Source organism: Gymnodraco acuticeps, unplaced genomic scaffold (genome assembly GCF_902827175.1).
Source record: "Gymnodraco acuticeps unplaced genomic scaffold, fGymAcu1.1, whole genome shotgun sequence".
Taxonomy (NCBI): domain Eukaryota; kingdom Metazoa; phylum Chordata; class Actinopteri; order Perciformes; family Bathydraconidae; genus Gymnodraco; species Gymnodraco acuticeps.
The window spans coordinates 1,420,014-1,445,729 of NW_022990014.1; the positions used below are offsets into that span (position 1 = coordinate 1,420,014).

General features: G+C 39.7%; 1 protein-coding gene across 1 annotated transcript in view; it reads left to right on the top strand.

The window, feature by feature from the left end:
* The first annotated feature begins 284 nt into the window (after positions 1-284).
* zmp:0000001200 (dedicator of cytokinesis protein 9) overlaps positions 285-25,716 on the top strand; it is a 54,922-nt gene continuing 29,490 nt past the window's right edge. Inside the window, 7 exon segments of the mRNA XM_034213278.1 lie at positions 285-452; positions 10,725-10,841; positions 16,782-16,871; positions 19,042-19,124; positions 20,169-20,238; positions 22,199-22,294; positions 23,002-23,136. Coding sequence (XP_034069169.1) covers positions 285-452; positions 10,725-10,841; positions 16,782-16,871; positions 19,042-19,124; positions 20,169-20,238; positions 22,199-22,294; positions 23,002-23,136 — 759 coding nt within the window.

The window sequence follows — 25,716 nt, forward strand, 5'->3', positions numbered from 1 at the left end:
ACTCACTCTCTCACTCACTCACTGTATCTCGTCCGCTGACTGAGGTATTCCTGCGAGCTCAGACTGGGGCAGCTAAGAACTACAGTGAGACTGAATAAACTCATCCTCCAGCTGTGCTCCTGGGCTCTCTTTTCTGGATCCTTTTTGCCCGGATACCAGTGCACTCTCCCCGGGTCGGGAGCTGTGGATTTGCAAGTCAGAGATCATGGACCAGGGAGGAGCAGGGTGCGAGCGAGGAAACTGGGTCACTCACTCCTGACTGATGCCTGTTTGGACCTGGAGGAATGGGGTGCACCACCAGCGCGGTGGTGTTTGATGGGCTGCGTACGGTGTTAGAGAGGAACTGTAGCGACTACATCTGTAAGGGAGGGGAGCCCATCGGGCCGTCTGAGGCTGAGAGGGCGCTGAGCCGGAGAGAGTCCAGAGCTTTCCCAACACCCAGAGTACTCAAGGTGTGTGTGTGTGTGTGTGTGTGTGTGTGTTTATCCATTTAGTGATTGAGCGGGTGATTAATCTATAAATAAAATACTTTTCTAACTAGTTTTTTTCTCATTAATCCAACTCGTAATCATCATCACAGAAAAGCAGAATATACTCCCATTGGACAAGCTTTAACCTGCATGTTCTGCATTTTTCTTAGTAAATGAATGATTTTTGATTCCTTCATTCAGAACCAGCATAGTACAAGCTGTGTATAGCGTGCTGCCCTTTTCATTTCTAAAACATAAACACTACTCTTCCTATAGAACTGGGCGTGAGTGGGTCTTTCACTTTTACATGTTTTGCAAATTATTTATGCAGCATTCCTTCCCTGATTTCTTCTATTAGGACAGCAAAATGCAGGACATAAATGTTATCAATGATTCAAATGTTTCTGATATTAGAATATTGATGCAACCGTTTCACCACATCAACAAATCACTCATTTTACTGGCACTGGTTCTGGTGTCTGTCACATTTGATTGATTACATACGCAACTAAAGCAATAACACTCATCATCGTCCTCACTCAGCCTTTTGAGAATGTAACCGTCAGTGTTAACAGTGTGAAATGTAGGGCAGTGGGAGGGCTGGATCTTGCCCCTGCACTGCTGCATGGGTTAAAGCCTCTGTGGGCTGGGATGAGGATGAGGGGGTGGCGGTGGGACAGTGAGCTCTGTGTGTGCTGGAAATCAATCACCGCTCTTCATCTGTGAACCAGCGGGCTTGGCAGGGCTTCTGCTGCTCCGTACCAGCTTGCCTTGCCCTTCTTGTTTGTGTTGCTTCCTATACTGTGTGTGTATGTGTATGTGTGTGTGTGATTACACGTTCCCGCCGGTGGTTCCTCGGCTTCACAGCAGAGAGCAGAGTGACTGTGGCCCTGGCTGAGAGCAGGGATTTAGGCCTTATCATCCAGACGGGGTCAATTAATCCTCCGTCAGCATTTCGCAGTCTGGTAAATCAATAGTTTTACCAGAGGATGTGGTTTGCAACTGTATGGCAGTTAAAGGTTATTAGCCAAGACAAAAATAGAAGAAAACAAAATGAATCCATCAATAAATAATGGAGTTAGTCTAATATTACGAATGGATAGGAAGTATTCGAATAATTTTCAATGCGTGTGCACTCAAATGTGAATCAGGAGTGCCTACCATCCCACAATAAGACAAACCAGTTAGTATTTTGCGGGCTGCCGAGTCATTCAGATTTGGCTCCCCTTCCTATGTCAAATATAGGCCTATTAGAATAAACTCGATAACTTCATTAATGATTTGATACATACCTTTCAAAAGGCATATTTGTATCTGCAGCTTTATAGCTCGCTCTGTCCCACAACAATGTCCCCACCCTTTGGCTGAAATGTAGCATACAAGTTTGGGAGGTTGTGTGTTTGTGTGTGTGTTAAAGCATGCAATGTCACAGCAATGACGATTTTGTGCTTGTTATCACACAACTAACTGTTTTATTTGAAGATGTTGTCCGCTTCGACTCATCTGACAACATTTTATTTTATTTTTTGGGCACCTCTATAGGGTACACTGACTTCAACAGCAGCATTAAACACGGTCCTGTACAGGATGTCCTTCCTCATCACGATTTGCATCTTTTGAATCCATTAGGTTATAAAAGGATATACACCCTAATGTCTATCCTTTCAATCCTTCTGATTGCAGCAGGTAATTATTTGGGGGGAAATTTAAAACCGGATTATGGGGTTAGAGGCCAGGCACACACTCACTTTCACACACACTCAGAGACCAAGCTGTGTGTGGGAAAGTGATCTGTACTCTCTAGGCATGGATATAAGTAATTAAATGACCTGTTAGGGCTTTTTACACTGCTCTGTTATTTCACTCGCTGATTGCAACAGCTCTGCCTTTTCCTTCCTTGTGGAAACTCGCATCTCGTTCTCCCTCAGGAAGGGATCTGCCTCCAAAAATTAAAGTCACTGGTTTGAGATAATGCATGGATGTGAATGCTGTTCTATTTCGACAGTGTTGTGTTTCTCTCATGCTCTTGAGAAAGCTATCAATTACACCTCTCGGCGTTAATGTATCGTCATTCTTTGCTGTCACAAAAGTTCAGCTTCCTTCCTTTATTTATGCAATGTTTGAATGCTGTAACTGAAGCGCTGAATCGTCTGCCAGTTTTATCAGAGGGATGTTTTTTTTGGGAAAGAAAGAGAAAGCTGTGACGTCAGCTTGGTCACACATAAAAGCGTTTTTTATCCAATTATGTTTGGGGAGTAATTCTTCTTACTTGGACCTGTGATTGTTTTCATTTCAATGAACCATGCCTAATGAGTCGATTGTGCTTTGTTTATAAGTTCTTCATTTTGGGGAGTTTACCAGGTCTGCATCTCATCAACCAGAAACCACTCACATATTTTATCCATTTAATTGGTTGAATTTCTTGATGAATGCTCTCCTTTCTTTCTTGACAAAGATGCATCATACTCTTGGTCTAAACATGTGTGTTTAATATGACATTGTGAAATATTTGTCCTCTTCTCATAAAATGGAGGATATTACTTATGTATGTATATAAATACATTCGAAAATAAATAAATATTAGTTATTTTACAATATTCAATTAAAAAAGGTTAAACTTTATTAGCAGTTAAATAACATGTATATATTTTTAAATGTTTACATTTATTCAGTTTATGTATTCATTCACTAATGAGCATCATTTCAATACAGAAATATCCAATTGTAAAGAATGGTTTTACTATTTGCTTGTTTTTGTTTATTTATAGAGGATCAACTCTTAATACTTTTTAAGAGCGATCGAAAATAGCAGACTTAATGTTTATTTTGAGAGAATTACGATATGGATCAACTTTAGTTTTAATACTTATATCGTAATTCTCTTATATCTCAAAATAAACATTAAGTCGGCTATTTTCGATCGGTCTTAAAATGTATTAAAAGTTGATAAAGCAATTTAGCGAAAATGAAGGCTATTAAAAAGTATTAAACGGCATTTTCCAAGGTATTACATTTTGTAGCTTGTTTTCAATAAGTATATAAATTGTCCAAAGAGGTTGTATTCTACAGTGTGCCTGAATGTAATCATTGCGAAGGTGTGTAGTGTGATTCTGTGTAGTTTATTTAGGCATCCCGTTGGATTTGACGTCATCAGGACATGGCACACTCACTGCTTGATAGCGCGCAAAGCTCCGTTTACGCCGGTTGTTAAACAACATCGTTATGGGGAAATGCGAGTTTGCGTCCAAATGGTTGGAAGATGAGGAGGAAGGACAATCAATACTGTAAATATTAAATGTGAGGTGAAGTGTGTCGCCAAGGTAACCGGTTAAAACTTGAAGTGGCGATGAGGTCTTAAATGGATCGAAAGGGTCTTAAAAAAGTCTTAAAAGGTATTACATTTGACTTCAGGATTCCTGCATATACCCTGTTAGAGATGTAACATTTGACAGATATCTAGCATTACATTCAAACCGTGCTCACATTATTGATGACATTGACAACCAATTACATCAATACAGCTCGTATGCATTAGCTTAATGGATTAACGGTAAAACAACCTTTGATTGGCGACAGGATGTTTTTCTTGGTGATTGCTTCTTCTTTTGAGACGTTTCACAGCCACCCTGATGTTGTTTTCTCAGGACGTCAAAGTGTGTGTGTGTGTGTGTGTGTTGTGTGGTGTGTGTGTGTGTGTGTGTGTGTGTGTGTGTGTGTGTGTGTGTGTGTGTGTGTGTGTGTGTGTGTGTGTGTGTGTGTGTGTGTGTGTGTGTGTGTGTGTGTGTGTGTGGTTGTGTGTGTGTGTGTGTGTGGTGTGTGTGTGTGTGTGTGTGGTGTGTGGTGTGTGTGTGGTGTGTGTGTTGTGTGTGTGTGTGTGTGTGTGTGTGTGTGTGTGTGTGTGTGTCTGTGTGTGTGTGTGTGTGTGTGTGTGTGTTGTGTGTGGTGTGTGTTGTTGTGTGTGTGTGTGTGTGTGTGTGTGTGTGTGTGTGTCCTGCTGACTGATACACTGGCCCATTATTTCCAGCACTCAGGCTCATGTACTTAAAATAAATTCTGGCAACATCAGTTAGATTTTTCGCACACAGCAGCATTATTAATATTCAATACTTTTTGTTACATTTAAGGCGTGCACTGATCAATCAAAACTGCCCTCAATTCTCGTCTCTACCTGTATTTAGCTTTAGGTATTACAACAATGATACATATATAGTATATTGTACAGTATTGTCTCCAGACATTGTTGTGTGAGACGACTGTCTTTGCCTCATGATTACATCCTGTTGTTTCTGATGCCATTGTATCCCACGTCCTACAGCAGTAACGTTATTAACAGAGGGTGTAGACACGCTACAGTGTCATTATTACCTCCATGTTAAAATCTCATTCTCAGCTCACAGTCCAGGCCTCTCTCGGGATGGACTGAAAACAGGCTTCAGGATGGTGGGTCCTGGTGCTGTTGTAGCGGGGCGGCGAGGGGTGGGCTGTGTTTTTGTTGCATTCCAGGTTACACCCTGTTTTGCTTTGGCTCATGCTGGGATGGCCTGGAGATTGCATCAAGCCTGTGTTATGTAATCAAGAGGCCCGGCCATAGTCATGTCCAAGCTGAGCATTACAACATGATTGAAGGAGAAAAAAATACAAATGTGAAAGAGTTGCACAACAATAATGACAAACAAATGAAACTGCAATGAGAGCAAGAAACCACCTCAATCCAGACAACTATAATACTATGCACTAAGTATTGTAATGTACATAAAACAGCACTATACTTAAAATGTTTGGGTAAATGTCTTCCTAGGGACACATTGTCTAGCATTACTTCAGGCGTGGTAATGTTAAAGGAGCTTTATTACACTCTGACATGCCACATTACACTGTAATTAAAAACAAATGTTACTATATGTACATTTATAAAGATTGAATACATTTGATTATTGTGCAATATGATGTTGCATGGGAATTCAAATAAAGCCACTATTGCTATTAGTGTTGACATAATTAAAACATCACAGTCTTGTATAGCGTTATAGGGCAATGCCAAATAACCAGAAGAATAATATAATAAAAACTGACATTCTGCCCAGTTACAGACCTTAGTTGTTTTTCATCCCTCTGTACTGAGTCATCAAAGAAACAATCTATTTGTGTCCGATAGTTACTTCCAATTCATTACAACACATGGCATACTTAACCTTTTTTGAGCAAAAAAACACTTTTTCTAAAACGTCCTGTCCATCTGCTTTTGGCCATTGGAAAACTTTGTTGCTCAACACAAGTGTTTGTTCTGCCACTAAAAGGCTCAGTGGGCCCTCCTGCTCAGCCAAATCGCCCCAAAGAAACACATTTGAAATGGTTTCCATGGATAAATCTGAATGACATTACAAGGTCTGAATTTAATTTAAGAACTGTGCCACGCCAACCATGTGTACACCTCTATACCAGGGCTGCGGAGTAAAAGGGAAGTGTCTGAAGATAGTTATCTCTTCTCACTGCAGATATGAGATGTCTGGGAGAGGAAGCCGTCTTTGTTTAAACTCAAAGATCAAAGTCAAACAATTAGTTCTCTATGCACAATTAAGTACATTAAAGGAAATGTCCAACAATATAAGTGAGTTATCATCACAAACTATGACAGTCAAATGAGTCACTGACGTTTTCACGGCTGGCTCTGACTGCAGCTGAGATTGTAACCGTTAGTAACCAGAGAGATTGTGTTTAGGTCGAGCTTCTGTCTCGCTGCTTGTTGATGCAACTGCTTGAGGGGAATTCCAGCATGACGCAGCCCAGTCGACCCACAGAGGAGTGGGCCCGACCTGCAGATTCCTCAGAGGGCCACAGCAGGGGAGGATGTTATCTTTACACGCCTGTATCTAAGCCTAAAGCCAGGGGGGGAAGGGCCAGGTCAGCTGCTCCATAGTCACATGACCCTATGGGCCCCACACAGGGATTGGTATTGGGGTGCACCATGATGCCCTCGAGGTTTCACAGACAGACGTGGAGATCATATCACTGCTGTCTGGCACATCAAAAAGCACATTTTGATGACAGCATCAGAAAATATGGATATAAAGTGAGCTGCCCTCTGTCACTGATCCACATCTATGCTGGTTGTCTGTGTGTGTTTTAGAGATATAAGCGTATCCTCCGCATCAGGTGCAAGCATGCTCTGTAGGGTGAGTTACACATGATTACCTTCCTGTGCATGTGGGCTCACCAAGCGTCAGAGTGAGTCAAGGTACACTTCCTGTCTCAGATACCTGTGTGCTGTTAGTCACTTTTTTTTATAATGTACATATCACTGTTGAAATGACATTTTTCTAAAGTAAAATGAATCACAAGCAGGTGTTTTCCAAAAAGAAAATGGTAAAAAAAGGATTATATTTGGGTTTTTTAAGAGCTACATTTCATTGGATGTTTATCCTAACCAAAATTCCACTTTGGATGCTCACTGCAGACGATGCAGTACACTCCCACCCCTCCTCAAACCACAATTCTCTGGACAGTTTCATATTTGTAAAACACATTCTTGTTTACTATATCACACTCTGTTTTTATGGCCCTCAAATGGCCAGAAGCAACTTCGCATTCTGCCCAATCAAAGTCTGCAGGAACAGGAGTAGACATTTTATTGTTCAATGCAAATGCAATTTGATGGACTATCCATTGAGCTACATTAAGATTACAGGCTACACTGATAATGACTAACTTGATATATAGCAGCGTTGCTTCAGATTGAGTTGACTGATTTGCTCCTCAGTCTTTAGCAGTTAATGCGGGTCAAGATGTGTCCATGTTGTCTCTAAAGCGCCTGCTACAATCGGATGAGCCTGGCAGCTTATCTGTGATGTTTACAGGAGAAATCACTTCTAAATCGCTGCAGCCGATTCGTCACTTGGTGCCCTCACACTGTATGTAGACGCTTGGGCGGTTTCTTTGAATGTAACACGAAGTGCCCCATTGTTGTCCCATTGTCTCTCCCAGCTTGTTCTCCTTTATGAAACTCAAGCCAGCTCTTATTACAGCTGTCCCACACAAGGCGTGGACAGTCCCTGACCACACTGTAATACTTGAGGAATGCATATCTTTTGTTTGCCTTTTGTCAACCCTGTGTCACTGCAGGTGGATAGTGTGGGGTCAGATATCTTTGTATGTGTGTGTGTGAGGGTTTTTAACTCCCCCAGGCAGCACAGCTGAGTGTAGGAGGGGCCATGTCCTCCGTCTGTGTGTGAGTCCACTGCTTTCAGTCAGACAGAGCAGTCTGAGAAGGGAGGGTGTGTGAGTCTGTGAGGAGAAATGCAAACTCGATCGCTAGGATTTTCTCCATCGGATATGCTGGCTGCTCACTTGTCTTTGGGATCTAGCTCGGAGATATCTTTCCACAGCTGTTGACAATGCAAGGAAGGGCTAATAAATCTCCAAAGAAGGAGTTGGTCATTGAGAGTCCGCAGCAGTACAAGAGCTTGGCTGCAGCTGAGACTGAGGTAGACTCGGTGCCACAGGTGGTGGTAAGTCATTGAAAGACCTTTCATTTAAAAACATGAGACCTTTTTGATTTATTTAAAAAAGCTTTTTATGATCTGTAAGGACATTGTTTAGAGTGCATCGCTCCAAAGGTTAACCACAGTCATAAAGTCCCAAAGCAGGTGTCATGTGAACGTCTACTTAAAATTTCTTTCATTTGCACTTACTATCAGAAAGTGCAACGTTAGCACCAGCATAGAGGAATGTTGAACTTCACCAACACCTGGAGGCAACCAGCTTCCTCAAGTTTATTTTTTAAGATAACCTTGGCTTGTAAAACATCTTTATTTGGATCAAAAGTCAACTCTGACAACAGTGTTAACTTCCTCCCCTGTGAACAAGGTGTCCTAGTGTTAAATCTGCAGGGCCATGTGAAGAAGACAGTAGCAACGAGATTGAATGTATCAGTGAGTGGAGAGGCACTACACAGCACCATTGTTCATGGAAGTGAGGGTGCAGTGATGGGAAGAGTGGTGCTGCAGCTAAACAGCTGCTGGATCACTGTAGAGAGATAACTTCAGACGTTTCTGTTTTATGGGCTTTCCAAACACGACTGTCTGTTCACTTAACTGTACAGATGTGAAACATACAGCTTGCATTGTTCTGGACTTATTTTACCATTAACTGTGTTCAAAATAGTTTATGGTGTATTATAAAGACACTAGAAACAGGACTATTGTCAGTTTCAGATACATGGACTCAACAAGTATTCTTAATAAGCCTATTCTGAGGTATGACAACAAAAGTGTTTCACAAGGGTCATGTTGTTTTTGTGGGAATGACAGAGCAGTTGCTTACATGGCACTGTATGTTTGTTAATTCTCTTGCTCAGTGCTGAGTGTACTGTGTGGTTTACCACCTTCACTGACCACTGACAGTGTGGGAGAGCCCAGTGGGGTTTGGAGTGAAACAATAGTCAGCAACAACAGCGTGAGGTCAGGAATCACTGGTGAGAAAATGGCACTATCTCTATAATGGGGTCAAATATCTTAGAAGCTACTTTGAATATCAGAATCCCTTTTTAATTGCTGTTTTTTCTCTAGTGACTCTCTCCCTTTGTCTTTGTTTGAGGGTGTTGAACATCCCCAGGCTGTACATTATCAACTCACTTCTGACCTTAACTCCCTCTTACTTTCAGAAGGCGTTGGTTAATTCCCCTGCTGTGTCTACTTGCCATAATCAAGGTTTTTTTCACCTATTAAATAACGACAAAGCTTCTGTATGTACCTGGGTTTTTTTAAGGGTTCACTGTCTGATACAGGCTGGTGTTTGTAGAAAGATTTTACGCAATTTAGGTCAATTCAAGCGAGAAACACACACATCTTATCTCTCAGACATCTTTAAATCCTTCCTGACGTACCTGTCCTGCCTGGAAACAGATATGCATCAGACCTTTACTTTATCCCTTTAATGGAAGAGAGAGAATACAGTTTGTTGATGTGTGATTGTATTTATTTGTAACTCTATTTGTGTTATGTTCAGTTTAAGCTGTGAATGACGGTTGACTGATAATGTCCCAGCATACTTTAGCTGGCAGACTTGGTGGCACCATCCCTGCCCTGATATCCCCTCCGTGTCCTTGAAACCAGTCGTACCTCCTCTGTCCTCAATGTGAGCTGTTATTAACAAGGTTGCTAGCAACATGTATTCAAACAGGTCAATATCCATGACTCTCCCTCTGAGATCATGCTAGTATTATCAGTCCCAGATGTGGAGGCAACATGTGGGCCGAGCCGTCGCTCAGCTCTGAAATCGGCCGATACTTCACTGTTAATTTTGCACTCGGCTGTTTCTTTGAACGTAAGATTTATCCTCCCGTCCTGTTAGCTAAAGGTGTTGACAGCTGACTTTCCATCTAATGGCTACTGTAACTATGTGTAAGCTCTATCAATCCTCAGCTTTAGTGGGTCGATACTTTAACATTATGCAGACACTGACGTAATGTACCATAAATCCATAATCACCTCTCGATAACCACATCTGCTCCTGAGAGTCGGCTTTAAAACATGTACAAACTAAGGGATTCTCATCAAGTAGGATGAAAGTAAAAGAGGATGTTGGAGGTTTGTTTGTTTAACGATGTGAAGGATAATTGTGTTTCATATGGTGCCTGTAATTGAAGTGGAGTGTGATTGTTTCCTTGTTTCCTTGACATATATGTCATGCATGTTCGCTCTCACGGAGGGATAAGCTCATCAAGACCTTCCCACTGCTGAGGCGGATGCATTTGCCCTGATAGACTTATGGAATATGACATATAGCTTGTGTTAGTAAAGCCCAATGTGGGAGCAGCTGGCTATCAAACTCAATGTACAGTAGAAGCCGGTCAATGCACAACTCTAACTATTATCTCTACTCCTTTGCACAACTATATGCTTAATTTCTATTATTTTTACTTTAATTAATTTTTTTATCATCTACTTGGTTATAAATAAAATTTCATTGCACATTTCCCCTTTTTTCAATTTGATTTATATTCTTATTTCTTGTTGTTTGGCACTTTGAGCTTAAGTTTTGGGGGGGATTTATCTGCCATATCTTTTGTCTGTAATATGTATCAGTGAATGTGTCAACAATGAACTGCAACGTGCCCAGTTTTTTGTTGCATGTCATCCTTCTCTTCCCTCATTTCCTGTCATCTCTCTCCTCGATCCAGTTAATAAAATAGCCACATTTCCTCCTATGTCTTTGCATACATCAAAAGTAACCGAGTACTTTCTCTGTGTTCTCCAGGTGAAGCCAAAGGTGATTGAGCCGCTGGAATATGAAAATGTGTTGGTGCAGAGGAAGACACAGATCCTCAGTGATGTCCTCCGGGACATGCTACAGTTCCCCCTGGAGGACTTTGAGGTGAGTTTCACACCCGTTTCATTCAGGAAATCTGGCTGTGGGTATCGTTGCAGGGATTATATTGCTGAGGAGTATGATTTTAACGATGGAAGTGAGGTAAAGTTAGTAAGGTAAAGTGAGGTAAAGTTAGTAGTCGTGTTCTGGTCACTGCCAGAGTTAGGGCTTTGATTTCCAGTGTGTCTACTCATGCTGTGAATAGTGGGGCGTTTGTGGTGGAAACTATCGAATAAATAACGGGAGAGAAAGGTCAAAGCCTAATTGCTTATACTTTAAGTGATTAAAGAGTCATTTTTTAGAAGATGCTCTTTTTATTGTTGTTTCTCTAACATCATTTTTTACCCACCCACTTGCGTGTTTTCTTTGTTTTATGTGTTTGCGTCTTTCCCTTTGGCCCAGGCGTGGCCGGCGCTGTGAGTGCAGGGTGGGGTTGTTCACAGAGGTTTAATTTTTGTTTACATCCTTCCACGTTGTAGTGAGAGAGAGGGGTCAGGGGCCATCTGTTTAATTGGCTCATTCTGTCGCCAATGTTGTGACAAAGCGAGTGTTATCTCCAGCCACATTGTAAAGGACGTACGCTCCCCCCACACTTTCCACGGTGAGGATGGAAAATCTAAAATGGAAATCTGGCCCTGTGCTGGTTCTTCAGGAAATGAAACCTGATCGAAATAGTTTTTTTACCAACAGCAGCAGCGAGATGTGCAGGAATCAAATCTGAACCCTGCAGCTCTGTCTCACGATCCAGTTGAAATGTTCTTTTATTGTTATTGCTGAATGCCCACATAAGACAGTACAAAGTACAAAGCAGTAATGTTTTTACTGTATACAGAAACACATTTTACAAAACGTTCTAAAGTGCCATGATGGTCATGTGGAAGGAGGAGCTGCATTTTGATTTGAAATGAAAGCCACTGAGGACATAAAGACATTTCTAAAAATCTTCCACCACAGCTGTAGTGGGAGTCAAATGCTCGGATAGAGTCGACAAAAAGTTTCAAAATGTTCACGCAAAAGGCTTTTCTTTCCAGGAAGTCAGAAGGATATATCTTATTTGATACCGTCATACTCGGGATCTCTGAAGTGCCCTTGAGTTAATAACCAAACGGCAACACATTGTATGATAATGTTAGTTTCTTAGTTGCTAGTTTATAATGAAAGGAAAATAAACAATATTAATGCACACACTTTATCAGTAACAGTAATTTCCCCTGTGCATATCTTATCTAAAAAACACTTTCTGACCCAGATCACCAAAGCTATCTTAATAGTTAAATGTGTAACAGGGATTTAAGTTACTGTACTGCTGATAATGGCTGTGTTTGCTTCTGTTTAAAGCTATTGGTTGTTACAGATCATAAAAGTCTGGCAGCTGTGAACTCGGTGAAGGCATGGCAGCCTTGACTTTGTCCTCTCTTGTGTCATGCTCCTCCAGCCTGCTGCTATGAACATAACATAGTAGCTTTACACACAAACAGTGCGTTGTCAGGGACTGACAGGTGATTCTGACCGAGAGAATAAAACACCACAGTCACAGTGATTGAACTAAACATCTGTTTTGACCCCCATGGACTCAAGCAAGGTTTCAATCAGCTTCTGTGTCGAGGCCTTTTCAATGTTAGCTGATTTTAGCGAGAGGAGACAGGCAGTGTGGAGTCATGCAGAAAACTCAAATGCATAGAGACAGTAGAAAGTATACATGTGTTACTTGGGGATGAATAAATACCAAAACAGGCATAAATAGCTCCTCTGACTGTGTTGTTATTCTTGTGTAAAACTTGTTTTTGGCTGCTCCTCATGGACAGAATTTACAATCAGGTCCTCATCTTATCCCAGCTGGCACGTCCTGTGTTGGTAGGTACGGCTTTTGTGTGAGCCAGTATTTATATCATCTCCATCTGGTTTAGATTTGAACAGTTGTTGGCACAAGTCAGTTCTGTTCAGTGCTTTACCCGCAAGGTCTCTGGAGAAATTTGTTGAGGATTACCAGGGGATGGGGCCCTTCCTTCCCTCAGGTGTAAGGCCCATCCCCAGCTTAAATTCCACAAATCAGGATAATGTTATTTTTCCTTTACCTCAGCCATTACAGTTTATATGTCTTGAAAGGACAAAGCTGGTAATGTTTTTTTAATATTTTGTTCCCAAAACGCCACTTAAAATGAAAACACCAAAACCCATGTGTCTTGTTCTCTCAACACTTGCCAACTTCCCTACCCTGCATGTGGTGATGCATTTGTACATACATTAATGGTTCCCAGAGGATAAACCATATTGATTTTTGGAATCCCCTGAATTCTCCTTTTGCCTCACTATGTGGTGAATAATAACATTTGTATGACAACAAACCAGCACATGTGACTGATGTGCTTAAGTGCATGTACGCAAAGCTGCTAGCATGAGTGTTGAGTGTTTTTAAATGGTATTACATTTACTATTAATATAACATACGTAGTTTTTAGCAAACATTTCTCAAACTGTAGTTATATGTGTATTTATTGGGACTACATTCAGCCACAGACTTGATGCATTAGTATTGATACCCAAGTATTTTCAGCAGCTGGACAGTGTTTGTGGGATTGACTATAAATGAAGGAACACCCAGTGCAACGAGCAGTGGCGGTTCTAGACCAATTTGACTGGGGGGGCCAGGCTGGGGCCAGTTATTTTCTGAGGGGGGGCACAATAAATGCAGGACGAAAAAGACAAAGACAGTATGAAGTAATTGCGCATTAGAACACAATGCAATACAGTTATTGGTATTTGTTTCATTACACATATTTATTTCAGATACTTATAGTTACAGTTTTTTAGGATGAGAGCTACTTTCAAAAATAAAACAAGTCGTGAGCTACTTTTACTCCTCTTTTTTTGTTTTTTTGCAGTGTATATATTTAGCACATTTTAACATTATTATATGCTTACCTTTAACCTTTGTGTGCTGTTAGGGTCTGTGGGACCCTTTTTCAGGGTTTACTAAAATAAAATGTATGCAATTTAATTATTTTAACCAGCTTCATTTGGGGGTGGACCTCCCATCCTCTAGGGGGGTCCGGGGGCATGCACCCCCGGGAAATATATATATTTTAAATGTTGAAGTGAAATGCATCAATTTGGTGCACTTTGAGCACAAAATGAATTTATGGATACAGCTCTCAACACTCATATGAAAGGGAGCTGTATACTTTTCAATAATCCAAAAATCTTTAGAAAATGATCACAACCAATAACAAATCATTTAAACTTGTTTATTCTTATCTTATGTTACCTATAATTAGCATTCTTTCTTTTTATTTATGCATATTTTACTAATCACTCCCATTTTAAACTGTTGCAAGAACGTTGATATGTCGATATTCATTGTGGGGGGTGGGGGGAGGAGGGGTCTTAGATAGATATAGAGTTGTAGTAAGTAAATAGAGTTCGCTATGATTGAGGTTTTGTTTATGCATAGGGTAGATTCTTTTAATTACATTCCCTTTTTTTGTGTGTGTGTATTTTTTACATTTTGGATTTGCTTGGCGAGCTACGTACTTATTGAGGGCTTGCGAGCTACCGGTAGCTCGCAATCGACGTGTTGGAGACCCCTGCTCTAATGGGTCCGACTAGAATGACAAATAGCGTTAGTTACGCCTATTCCGTCAGCCAAGAAATCGTTTAATCATAAACTTTTCTTTTTTTTTTTCATTTTCAGGGGGGCCACAGGGGGGTCCAAAGTCAGTGTTATGGGGGGCACTGTCCCCCCCTAGAACCACCCCTGGCAACTAGTAGCTCATGTTGTCTTCATTTTTTTTTTTTTTACATCGGGGGTTTATGGTACATAGAAATATGATTTTATTTTTGGAAAAGCTTTTGTTGATTTTGTTTATTAATGGGATTTGTTGATAATAAGAATCGACTACAACAATGTGGTAATTTAGGGTTTATTTCACCAGATAATCCCTCAGTTCTCCCAGTTGACCTGTAGCCCGATTAAATGCTTCCTTTGCCAACTTCCTGGCTCCCTCTTACCTCCATGCCTGTTTATTTCTGCTGCTTGGATTGTAAAGATTATCATCTCCCCTGCAGGAAACCTGGCTAGGCTAGAGGAAAGGGAGACGTCAGGTTTACACTCACAAGTTCGGTGTGGAATTTGTCGCAGTTGACACGACCAGCGCTAAGTCAAATACAAGGTCATTCGGAGGAAATACAAGGTCATTTATAGGGAGAGTGACACAACACTGAAATATTAGCATTTGAGTGTCATTATAGATGAATATGCTGATTATTATCTTGAGTAATCTTCATAAATTATGTGATCTTTAAAATGTCAGAGAATGGTGAAAAATGTGCATTACAGTCCAAAGCCCAAAATCAATTAGTTTGCCATCGTCTAAACAAAGAAAAGAGAGGCAGCAACAAACCCTCACCGTAAAGAAGCTCAAACAAGAGGTTTGGTGTTTTTTACTCTACTAAAATCTCTAAGAGATATACGTATACTAATGTGAAAAATATTAGGTAAAAACTCACCGTAGTGTGTTAATAATGCTTAAAATTACTTAAACTATGAGGTCTTGTGATAGAAGCTAGAAAGTTATAACTATAATATTTTTGATTATTCTTAAAAAATGTTTTATATATCATCAACTTGATTTTCACAAGGGATCAATGGATTGAATTTATACTTTAAAGGTTTGGGATTATAAACACATTTGACTGATTTACACATGTGGCAGAAGAAACTTGACCAATGTGTTTTTCTTTCATTGCGACACACTCACACACACTACTATGTGGTCAAAGTATTTTCATTTGATTAAGTGTGTAGTAATTTGGACAGTAACCTTATGATATGGAATATTTCTACTCAAAGTGCTTCTCATTTCCATATAAATGTGTGGGGAAAAGATTATGGGGGTATTGTCTACATCCCTCTCATCACAGAAAACACAGTTGACCGGCATTTGACTCGCACAAAGCCACAAACCCTTTTAACTCAGTCAGCTGAACGCTTCACTTAATGGTTGTATTCATATTTCACTCTTGCTTACAGGGATTATGTGTGGTCAAATGCACTTTATTTTTAAATTAATCCTCCTGCTAAGACCTCATGGTGATGATGTTGCACAAAGCGGTATTTTACTCAGTTTCACACTTGGCTAAAACTGGCCTTGTGGTTACACTGAGAGGGAAATTTACAGCTGAGATTTACTCAAGTTTAATTCGTTTGTTAGTCTTGGTTTGAAGCTCTAACTTATTTGTCTTGTTCTTGTTGCCCCTTGTTTGATGATGCCCACCTTATTATTTTTGGAGGCACCTGTAAGTTGACATCCACCTGGATGCATCTTTAATTATTTTTGTATACATTCACATTATCATTTTAACATTTGGCTTCTCTATGTTGTCTGTTTTCCCCATTAATTGTGGGGTTTCTTGGGAGTTTTTCCTTGTATGTTGCAAGGGTCTAAAGACAGAGGGTGTCGTATGCACACACTGTAAAGCCCCTAGAAAAATGTGTAATTTGTGATATTAATATGAAAAAAACAAGATAGATGTCTTGATTGTTTCTGCTGTTTGACTACAGTGCACTGTGGATCTGTTGGTCATTAGTAAGAGGCTTGAATAAAGCATTAGCAGTGCTGAGATGCTGATTGGTGTTGCTGTACAACAGTGGCAGAGAGCCAGACTCAGGGTGTGTCTGTGGCTCCTGGAGCTGAACAGTATGGACCAGCATCCTGCCTCCCTCACACACTGCCCCTTTGAACACTCAGAAAGCCATTTTTCAATCATACAATAATATTTAAAAGAACACCCAGATCAAATGTGTCCAGCTGAGACCATAAACTGTGATACTTGGTGTCCAGCTTGAGCAATGTCTTCCACATTTCGCTTTCATTCTTACAGTCATAGTTGTTGTAATTCCCCTGCTCTGTTTCTCTTATTGAAAGAAAACATTGTTTTGTTTTGCAGATTTCAATTTTGAGGCGCCAAGGGAGAACCCTCTACCCTACGCTGCCGGAAAATGCAGAGCGGGAGGCCCAGAGTGTGTTCGTCCAAGAGGTAAGCTGATTTAAAGGCCCTAAAAACACATTTACTTAATCAACTGCTTAGTGTGACTAATGGGGTCATATGTAAACAGAACCTTTGCCTGCCAGTTTTGTTATTTCACGTTAGAGATTTCTGTGTTTTAGTTTTTGTCCTGGAAAAGAGCTCAGAGGGAAGAAAGTGAACCAATCTAGACTTGGGGTAAAAACAGTTTGGAAATGTTCACTGTTAAGTCTGTATAATCTTGATGATTATGCCATACACTTTGGCGTGTGTATTAACACAAATAAAAAAACACAAAGCATACATAAAAAGATTCACAAAATAATGATCTATTATACACAAGACAATTGAGTAAAAAATACTTTGTGCACTACAACTGAATACAAAAGTATAGAAAATGTTTTCTTTTAAATACAGAGCATTCAAAAACTGGTATCAATAGGTGGAAAATCTATAAGAAATACATTAGGTAGTGGTTAGGAAAGCATATCACTCTCACGTAAACAACACAGACACACCGCTAACGAATCGTGACACTAATGTGACAGATCACCCAATTTGTTACCTAACATTAGCAGCAATGTACTGGACATCACAGCTAATAAGGAAACCTCTTTATCAAGGTTCAAGGCTTTTATTGGTCATACGAACATAGCTACAGTGTAGTTATGACGATGAAAATCTTAGCTCACAGGCTCCTCCAACATATTTCAGCTAAACAAAGCATTCATCTAACTTTAAGTGTTCTGTAAATGGTATCTTAATTCATTGCAGATCATTGCAGGAGGTACTGTAACCAGACTATTACTGTGTTTCCTCAGTTATATCTAGCGGGGAGGTAGGAATGATAAGTGTAATTCATTTTTACAGTCCTAAAGTTTATCATCACTTCTGGTTATTGTCTGTCAGTGTTGGTTTATAATGTAGAACGTTACTATTAAACAAAGGTTCTTAAAAACACACATTGATGCTTCTTTGTATGTTGGGTAACTTCATTGCAGTTGGACTGAAACAATGTTAATTCCAGCTAAAATGATAAATCATGTCTACAAAACGGGAAATGTTTCTTCCTTTAAACATCACACTAGTTTAACATCCGGCCATGAACACTGCTTCTTTTCATGCCAGACACCAACTGTCAATTCACCTTCCAGGTTAGGGGTCAGGGTTTAGGCAGCATTGTCTGATGTCATAAAGACACTAAAGCTCCCGGTCAAGTGTTGTGTGACATCACCGGGACAGCTGTCTGGATCAGCCCAGCAGGAGCCTCTCTGTTTCCGATCGCTGTCCTGATCAGGTTGCACTTGGTGTCAGGGTATTGCTTGTAAATGGCACTCATTTCTGCAGAACAGATACCAGAGAGCTGCTCCCATCACTGACTAACAATGAACAGATGTTTTCCAAGTAAAGGGAGATAGAGATACACTCCCTCCCAGTTTGTACTAATGGACATGGTTTGACAGAGCGTGACCACTGACAGTACACTCCTTAAGAATTTCACTGCATAAAGGCTTTAACTGTTGATCAAAACAACCAATGTATTTTGAGTGTGCGTTCTTGGGATTCATAAAAACCACTGTAGGAAAATACTTTATACATTCTTTTTAAAGGCTTTGTCATATTCACATTAGCTACATCATGGTTTTGGTAATGAAAGTCTTCAGTCTTAAGCTCTTGAAACACACAATATATTTGACATAAAGGTCAAATACATAAAATAGTGCATTAAAAAAAATGCAATAGTCGAATGGTTTAAGGAAGGGTTATTTGTCTGCCTACTGCTTTTTGTGGATCCAGAAGAAGCTGTGCAAAATCGTGAACATTTCCCTTCAAGTTTGAAAATAAATGATTAGCCGCTTTTAGCTTAGCACACCAGAGCATTTGACAGAGCTCTCTGCGGTTGAGCTGCATTGTGGGTTATGTCTTTCAGAGACATAAAGACATAAAGATACATATTTTGATCTTTTGCATAATTTCATCATGCAGGGTCGTTTTTTAAGTCAGTATGCTTCAACCAAAGTGCAGGTCAGATGGTGGTCTAAATAGTCTAAAACCCCATCCTCACACAACACAAAGTAGTTATTTTGGTCCTGACGTCTTAACAAAACCCTGATGTACAACTCTCCTGTGTATTTGACAGTATGTTATAATGGTCTGTAATGTGTTTCCATTGTCTCCTCAGTGCATCAAGACCTACAAATCTGACTGGCATGCTGTCAACTACAAGTATGAGGACTTTTCTGGAGACTTTCGTCAGCTTCCAAAGTAAGTCTGTGTTTGAAGAACCTCTGCATTTCTGTACAATATATTATAGTTTTGTAGTGTGCCGAGGTATTCTTATGATGGCCAAGTAAGAGCAGCTTCTGTATATAATGTATGCATGCCAGAGGTTTTTAAATAAAAGACAAAGTCACGCATGTTTTTGTGTTTCATGTCACCTAGACAAACTGTCACCTTTTTGTTTCCTACTTTTGACAAAATGTTGTTGTGACCTAATTACAGGGAAACGCAGCGTGCAAATAATTCTTATTTCCCCACAACAAAAGAGCGTTTCCTTTTTAATGATGCACTGGATAATTCCCGGCTACAGACAGTGTGGAAACCACCCTCATTGTCTTTAGATTGTGTCATCAGCTTCAGCCTCTTCCCTGAAGAATATCTGTTTTGCTGCCAATGTGTTGGAATATGAGTTGACAATGACCTTATGATCTCGTCACTGTCACTGCCGCCAATTGTCCTGTCACTGTAGTGAATCCGGGGAAGTTAAAACAATACCTGGATCGCCTGTTAAAAACCCCACAATATTTGTAATGTTATTCTTACCTTTGGCACATTTTCATTTTCTATCAAGCATTAGACACCTTAGCGTATTTCCATTTGAACACTCCTGGAACTTGCTTTTGCGTCTATGCAGCCTTTTCTTTTACACTCACAAATATACAAATGTACTTAATCAAAGGAAACTACAAAATAATGAGAACAAATTAGTCACACAACTTCAGATCACATTTGCTGGACAGATTGAACTGAAAATAAAGCAAGTAAGCAAAACCGCCATGCATATCCAAGTACTGCCAAGTAAATGTGTCTTTTGAGAAGACTGTCTCTTTCCAAAGTGGTAAATTAAGAGCATATTTTCAGGGTGTCAAGTAACTAACTGACTAACTAACTAACTGACTAACTAACTAACTGACTAACTTACTAACTAACCAACCAACTAACTAACTAATATATTTCTTGACACTGTAGCTTCTGATTGTGTTAATAAATACTATACATGCCTGTTCATAATAATTCTTTATTTTACAGCAAAGTGTCCAGGCCTGACAAACTGGCTGTCCATGTCTTTGAGGTAGATGAAGATGTCGACAAAGATGAGGTGAGGCTGAGTTTATTTCTTTACAATGTCTAGATTTGTCGACCTTGAATTCCCCCAAATATTCGACCTACAGCAGAGAGAGCTGATATAAGTGTATTTGCTCTCACATCTCTTAATTAGAAACCCGGCCCAAAGGAAACACAGCACGTTGCTAAATACGTCTAATTCCAGTTGTCAGTTTTGCCTTTCCTGTTTTCATTACAGCTGTTAAAGAAATAAGAGGCATATTTGGGTCTAATTCTGAATTTAATGGGAGGAATTAAGTATAATCAGTCTTAAATACTTTTGCTGATTCACCATTCTCGAAATAGCTTTATTTAACACAGTTTCATTATTTCTCAAGCCTCATTTGGATCTTCTCACCCTCTTCTAGTTCATGTATGATGGAGTGGGTGTTTGGTTATTCATACCTGTTAAATGAGTGTAGATTTCCTGAATTGAGTCTTCAAAGGTGATACAAAAGCTGTGGCTGAAATGTTATCTAACTATAAAGATCCTTCACAAGATGTATGATGATTATCCTGACCCTCTCTCCTCACATAAAATGTCAAACTGCTCCTCCTATAGGCAACACAATGTGCTCCAACCCTGGCTGAAATACTCTGTTTACACACGGGGTTTATGGGTTTTATAGAAAATTATGCTACGAAGTTTACTTTTTCTTCTAAACTGCGTGATTGCTTAATGCAGCTGGGATTAAGGAAGGCTAGGCCCGGTGGTAACAGGTCAGGATTTGTCCTGCTCAGCCTCACAGTCAGCTTCACCTCTGACAGGACCTGACAAGATCAAATCACTCCTCATTCCCTCAAGCCCTCTCTCTGGCCTCTACTCCTTCCAACAGGATTTATAAACTGGGAATTAGCTTGAAAAAACGTTTAAATACATCCTCTAAGATAATTGTTCTTTGTGGTGGTGCTTGGACCACATGCAACATTGGTTGTGAGATTTTGTTCATCTTCTCTTTGTCTGACTTGAGTTTAGTTTTCTTTTTTAGATGTTTCTAGTTTTCTGGAGTTCATAGAGAAAGAAACAGTGATTCTGTCTAGACATTTGCCAGGAGAAGCAGGACCAAAACCTTCCCAGCTGCTTTTTAAATCACTCCACAAGGCACATGAAAATATTAGAATTCCTCCCAGCACTTTTAAATCCCATTTTACTTTAGTAGACTGAGAAAAAGAAGAAGAAGAAGTAGTGCTCGACCAGGATGTAGACATCTTGAAATTCAATCTTCTCTGTGTGTGAAATTCTCAGGGATACGGTTTTCTTACAGTCTTCTCTTAAAGCCAGGAAGTGTTACTGTAAATGACAGGGCTGATCTAAACCAGGACCGGTCTTCTTCCTTCATTACCCTCCTAATTGGTTTATTTGTACAGATCACGATAGCCGGTGGATCTTAGAAGCTTTGTTATTTTGTGTGATCTCATGCTCCCCTCCCTTTGAGTGTGAGATGATTTGTTCCTTGTGTCATAGATCTGCTGTGAAGACAGAGATATTTATTTAGTTTAACAGTCATAGTTTGTTTAATGTGTGTCTGCCTGCTTGTTTGCACTGAGATGGACCTACAGCTTGTTCTGCTCTGTGTCATCTCAAACCACAACATCAAGGGGTTTTCTCCAAAATGAGGCAAGGCTTTGGCAGCGTGTGTTAAAAGCATTTTCAATCTGATGTCAATATATGAGGATCCACTGAAAAAACATCTGTAATAACTCACATTCTGCTTCAAGCAAAACCATCATTTTTAAATGAATGTGCTTTCTCTGCTTTTTGGTAATTTATTGGAAACATGTGACTAGTTTGTGTTGATAAAAGTATTAAGACTTGTTCCAAAATGGAAAAAATACATGTGTACATTTGTGGACAGGACCGAATATGGTAAGCAAGTTTCAATTTACACTACATGGCTTTTTTCCCTTGCAGTATGAGTGTGTATTTCATTGTCTTGTGTCTTTGTCCCCTGCAGGATACGGCCTCCCTAGGATCCCAGAAAGGCGGGTTTTCCAAACATGGCTGGCTGTACAAAGGAAACATGAACAGTGCCATCAGCGTCACCATGAGGGTGAGACACAGGATTTTCAATTTAAACCATTAGTCAATTAGTTGAATATTTTATCTAAGGAATATTAAATGGAACCTTAAAATGTGTGGATTTGGTTTTCTTTGTGTTATATTATGACAAACCAAATAGCTTTGGATTTTGGCGATTTATAGATGTCTCATTTGTGATGGTAAGATGTGATGAGAAGTTCTGACATTTTATATACAAGACAATTCCAGAAATAATTGACACATTTATCTAAAATAAAAATAAGCTGCAGCAACACTGCTTTAATTGGAAAAAGTGCATGTGTTTTATGTGTATTTAAATTAATAAAAATGTGACACGTATGTTAACATTGATGTGTTTGCAGTGAAAGTTATCTTAACTTAAATATCACCCATTATCATCATTACTAATTATACATAAAAAACATTATCATCTCATTATTTTAGTTATAATTTCCACAACATGTTTTTCCCTAAATCCATTTTATATATTTCACAGTCACAATTTTGCTTCAAAAGCTTTTATTATCAGTACAGCATGCAATACCTCTACCTCTAAATCCATCAATACTTGTTGCCTTTTTACAGGAAGGCTTATTATTCCTGGCAGTTTACACTTATACTGTATAATGCATAGAGAGTAGAAGACTTGAGATTGTTTTGACCAAAACATTGCATTTTTTTCTCTCCAATAAATGGTATTTCCTCTTTCTGTTCCAGTCATTCAAGAGGAGGTATTTCCATCTTACTCAGCTCGGGGACGGCTCTTATAATTTAAACTTCTACAAAGATGAGAAGATCTCCAAAGAGCCCAAAGGAACCATCTTCTTGGACTCCTGTATGGGTGTGGTTCAGGTACGCTCTGAAATATTTCGCTGTGGCACAAAGGAAGTACAGTTTTAACTGTAGTTCAACTGGATGACCTACTTCACCAAACGGGATATCCTGTGGCCTGGTCCCTCATGGATATTAAAACACCATTTGCAGGAAATAAACTGAAATACGGATATACCAACTTCCTCTTCACAATTCTTCTCTCTATGAACATATTTTCCGACTTGTAGTGTAACATGTAAACTATAAAAGGTAAACGTTTAACAAACATTTCTCTGCTGCTGCTGATGTTCACTTCCCTGAAACCGGAGCTCTCCTTCCCAAGGTTATACTGCTGACTCTCACATTGTAAAACAAGGTGAATGCTTTTGTCTCACTTCCGTGCACTTTCCATCGGCCCCTCAATCGATTCCATGTGCAGATATCTCAGTGCAGGCCAAGACTCACTGGGTGCATTTATTATCACCTGTCAATAGATGGAGAGCAGCTGATCGTACTGAAGAGGCACTCAGCTGGCATCTATCAGATATTATTTGAGTGTATTTCCAGGACTGATTCCTATCAGTGGATGGGAATAGCTATCAGGCCAATGTCTACAAGGAGGAGAGATTTACGCTAAATGTTTGAATGCTTTTTCTATATTTTTTGGAAGCACCTCCTGATTTAATCGGGCTAGGCTGGAAACATTAGAGCAGGGGTGTCAAACTCAAGGCCCGGGGGCCAAATCCGGCCCGCGACCTAATTTTATGTGGCCCACAAGAGCTTGCAAAGAATATAATATACAATACAATTGTTGAATATTTGCTTTCAATTATTTGCCCAAGACTTCTGCTTTCAGACGTAGTTATTTAGGAAGATATTACCAGAACTGATAATAATCCAATGCAGGGCCAACAATGTAATATAATACATTATTTAATATATTTACATATGTATATTTATATATAATTAAAATTAAAACCGGCCCTTTGAGTGCCACCATAATGCTGATGTGGCCCGGGATGAAATTGAGTTTGACACCCCTGCATTAGAGGATTACATTGCCGCTTTTCTGTGCCATTGTATACATTGTTAAGAAAAGGCCAGAAAATACAGAACATTTTTGTATGTCTTTATGTCATCAAAAAAAACATTACTTTAAACACAATACGAATAATATTAGATTTATTGCAACAAAATAAATTGGTTATACTCTGCTAATGAAAACTAGAAATAAAGTTGATAATCATATACAAAAAGGAAATTAAAAAGGAAATGTGTTCAGAAAGGGTGTACACGACATGTACGGTAGACTCAAAATCTACAAAGGCACATATCATAAAAAAACAAACCTGTGGATTATGTCTCGTGGTTTTAAGTCAAATTAAGTAGATGCTTAAAGTATGTTGTGATTCACTTGCTTATACGCTGATAGACCTGTACTGTATTCAATAAACCAGTCTGTTGGGGATTAATTTTCTGCAGTGATTTAGCAGCATTCACTGCACAGCCTCCTGTGTAACACATACAGTTGATGAGTTTTCTGCTCTGTTAAAGTCACAAACATCATGCAACTTGTACTCAACCAGCAGTGACTGTGGAGATGCAGATGTTAAACTCTGCAGCTGTAATGACCTGTGCAGTGACGTCATACTGAGCCTGAAGCTGCTCCTGCCCTTTGTAAAGATGCCAACACATGCTCAAACGCACAAAGCATTTCCCACATAGTAATGAGGTCTCGGAGGGCAGTCCCTGTAGGTTAACAAGGAGCAAAACGCCCTTAAAACGTCAACGTTGAGGATTTCAACTTTCATTTTTCCTATTTTTTCTTTCTTTGGAACACAGATGCTAATAATATCATTACAAAATGACTTCCGTTTTGTTGTCCACTCGTTTCCCCCAGGATGTGTGCAGCTGTTTTGTCTAGGAAACAGAGACCAGTCCTCCTACTGTACCTATCAGACTGTTTATCAAGAGTCCAGTTTGATTCCCTCTCTCCATGTAGACTCGGCCTGTCTACCTCCCTATCACTCCCCCTCTGTTCAGCCTGCTACAGTGATAACCAAAGCATAACAATCCACTGAGTGCTCACAGTAATGAGCTGACTTCTATGGTCAGCTAAAGATTTACTGAATTCATTTTTTAATAAAACGCACTATCATGGACACACTGTAGCTGAATCAGCAGTTATAGGTAACAAATGGGACATAAAAGCCTGAATGGGCCGGTGACATCATTGAGGTCATAGTCCCGCTGCAGATCCAGCTCGTTTTCTCTGCTGTGGTCCTGGCAGAGAGGGAGGTTTTGTTAAGCAGATGGAAATAATCTGTTCCTCCCTCACTCACATTGTCCATGAGCTTTTTGTGGCAGTTCAATTAAAACTGTAGATAGCCTCCCACTTCTTTCAAAACAGTGACTCACATTTTATAAATGTTTGGAGCTAAACGGTCTCAGTATATTGTTTTTGTTTTGCAGGCTCAAACTGCATTATACAAGGAAGTATGAGGGTAGAATTAAAATGAAACAGGCTATGATTTAGATCGTAAACGTTAGATTGTACTGCCTTCTGATGAGCCGACAGTTGTTAGATGTTGGCTTTGGATAGTGAAATAAAAGACTGCA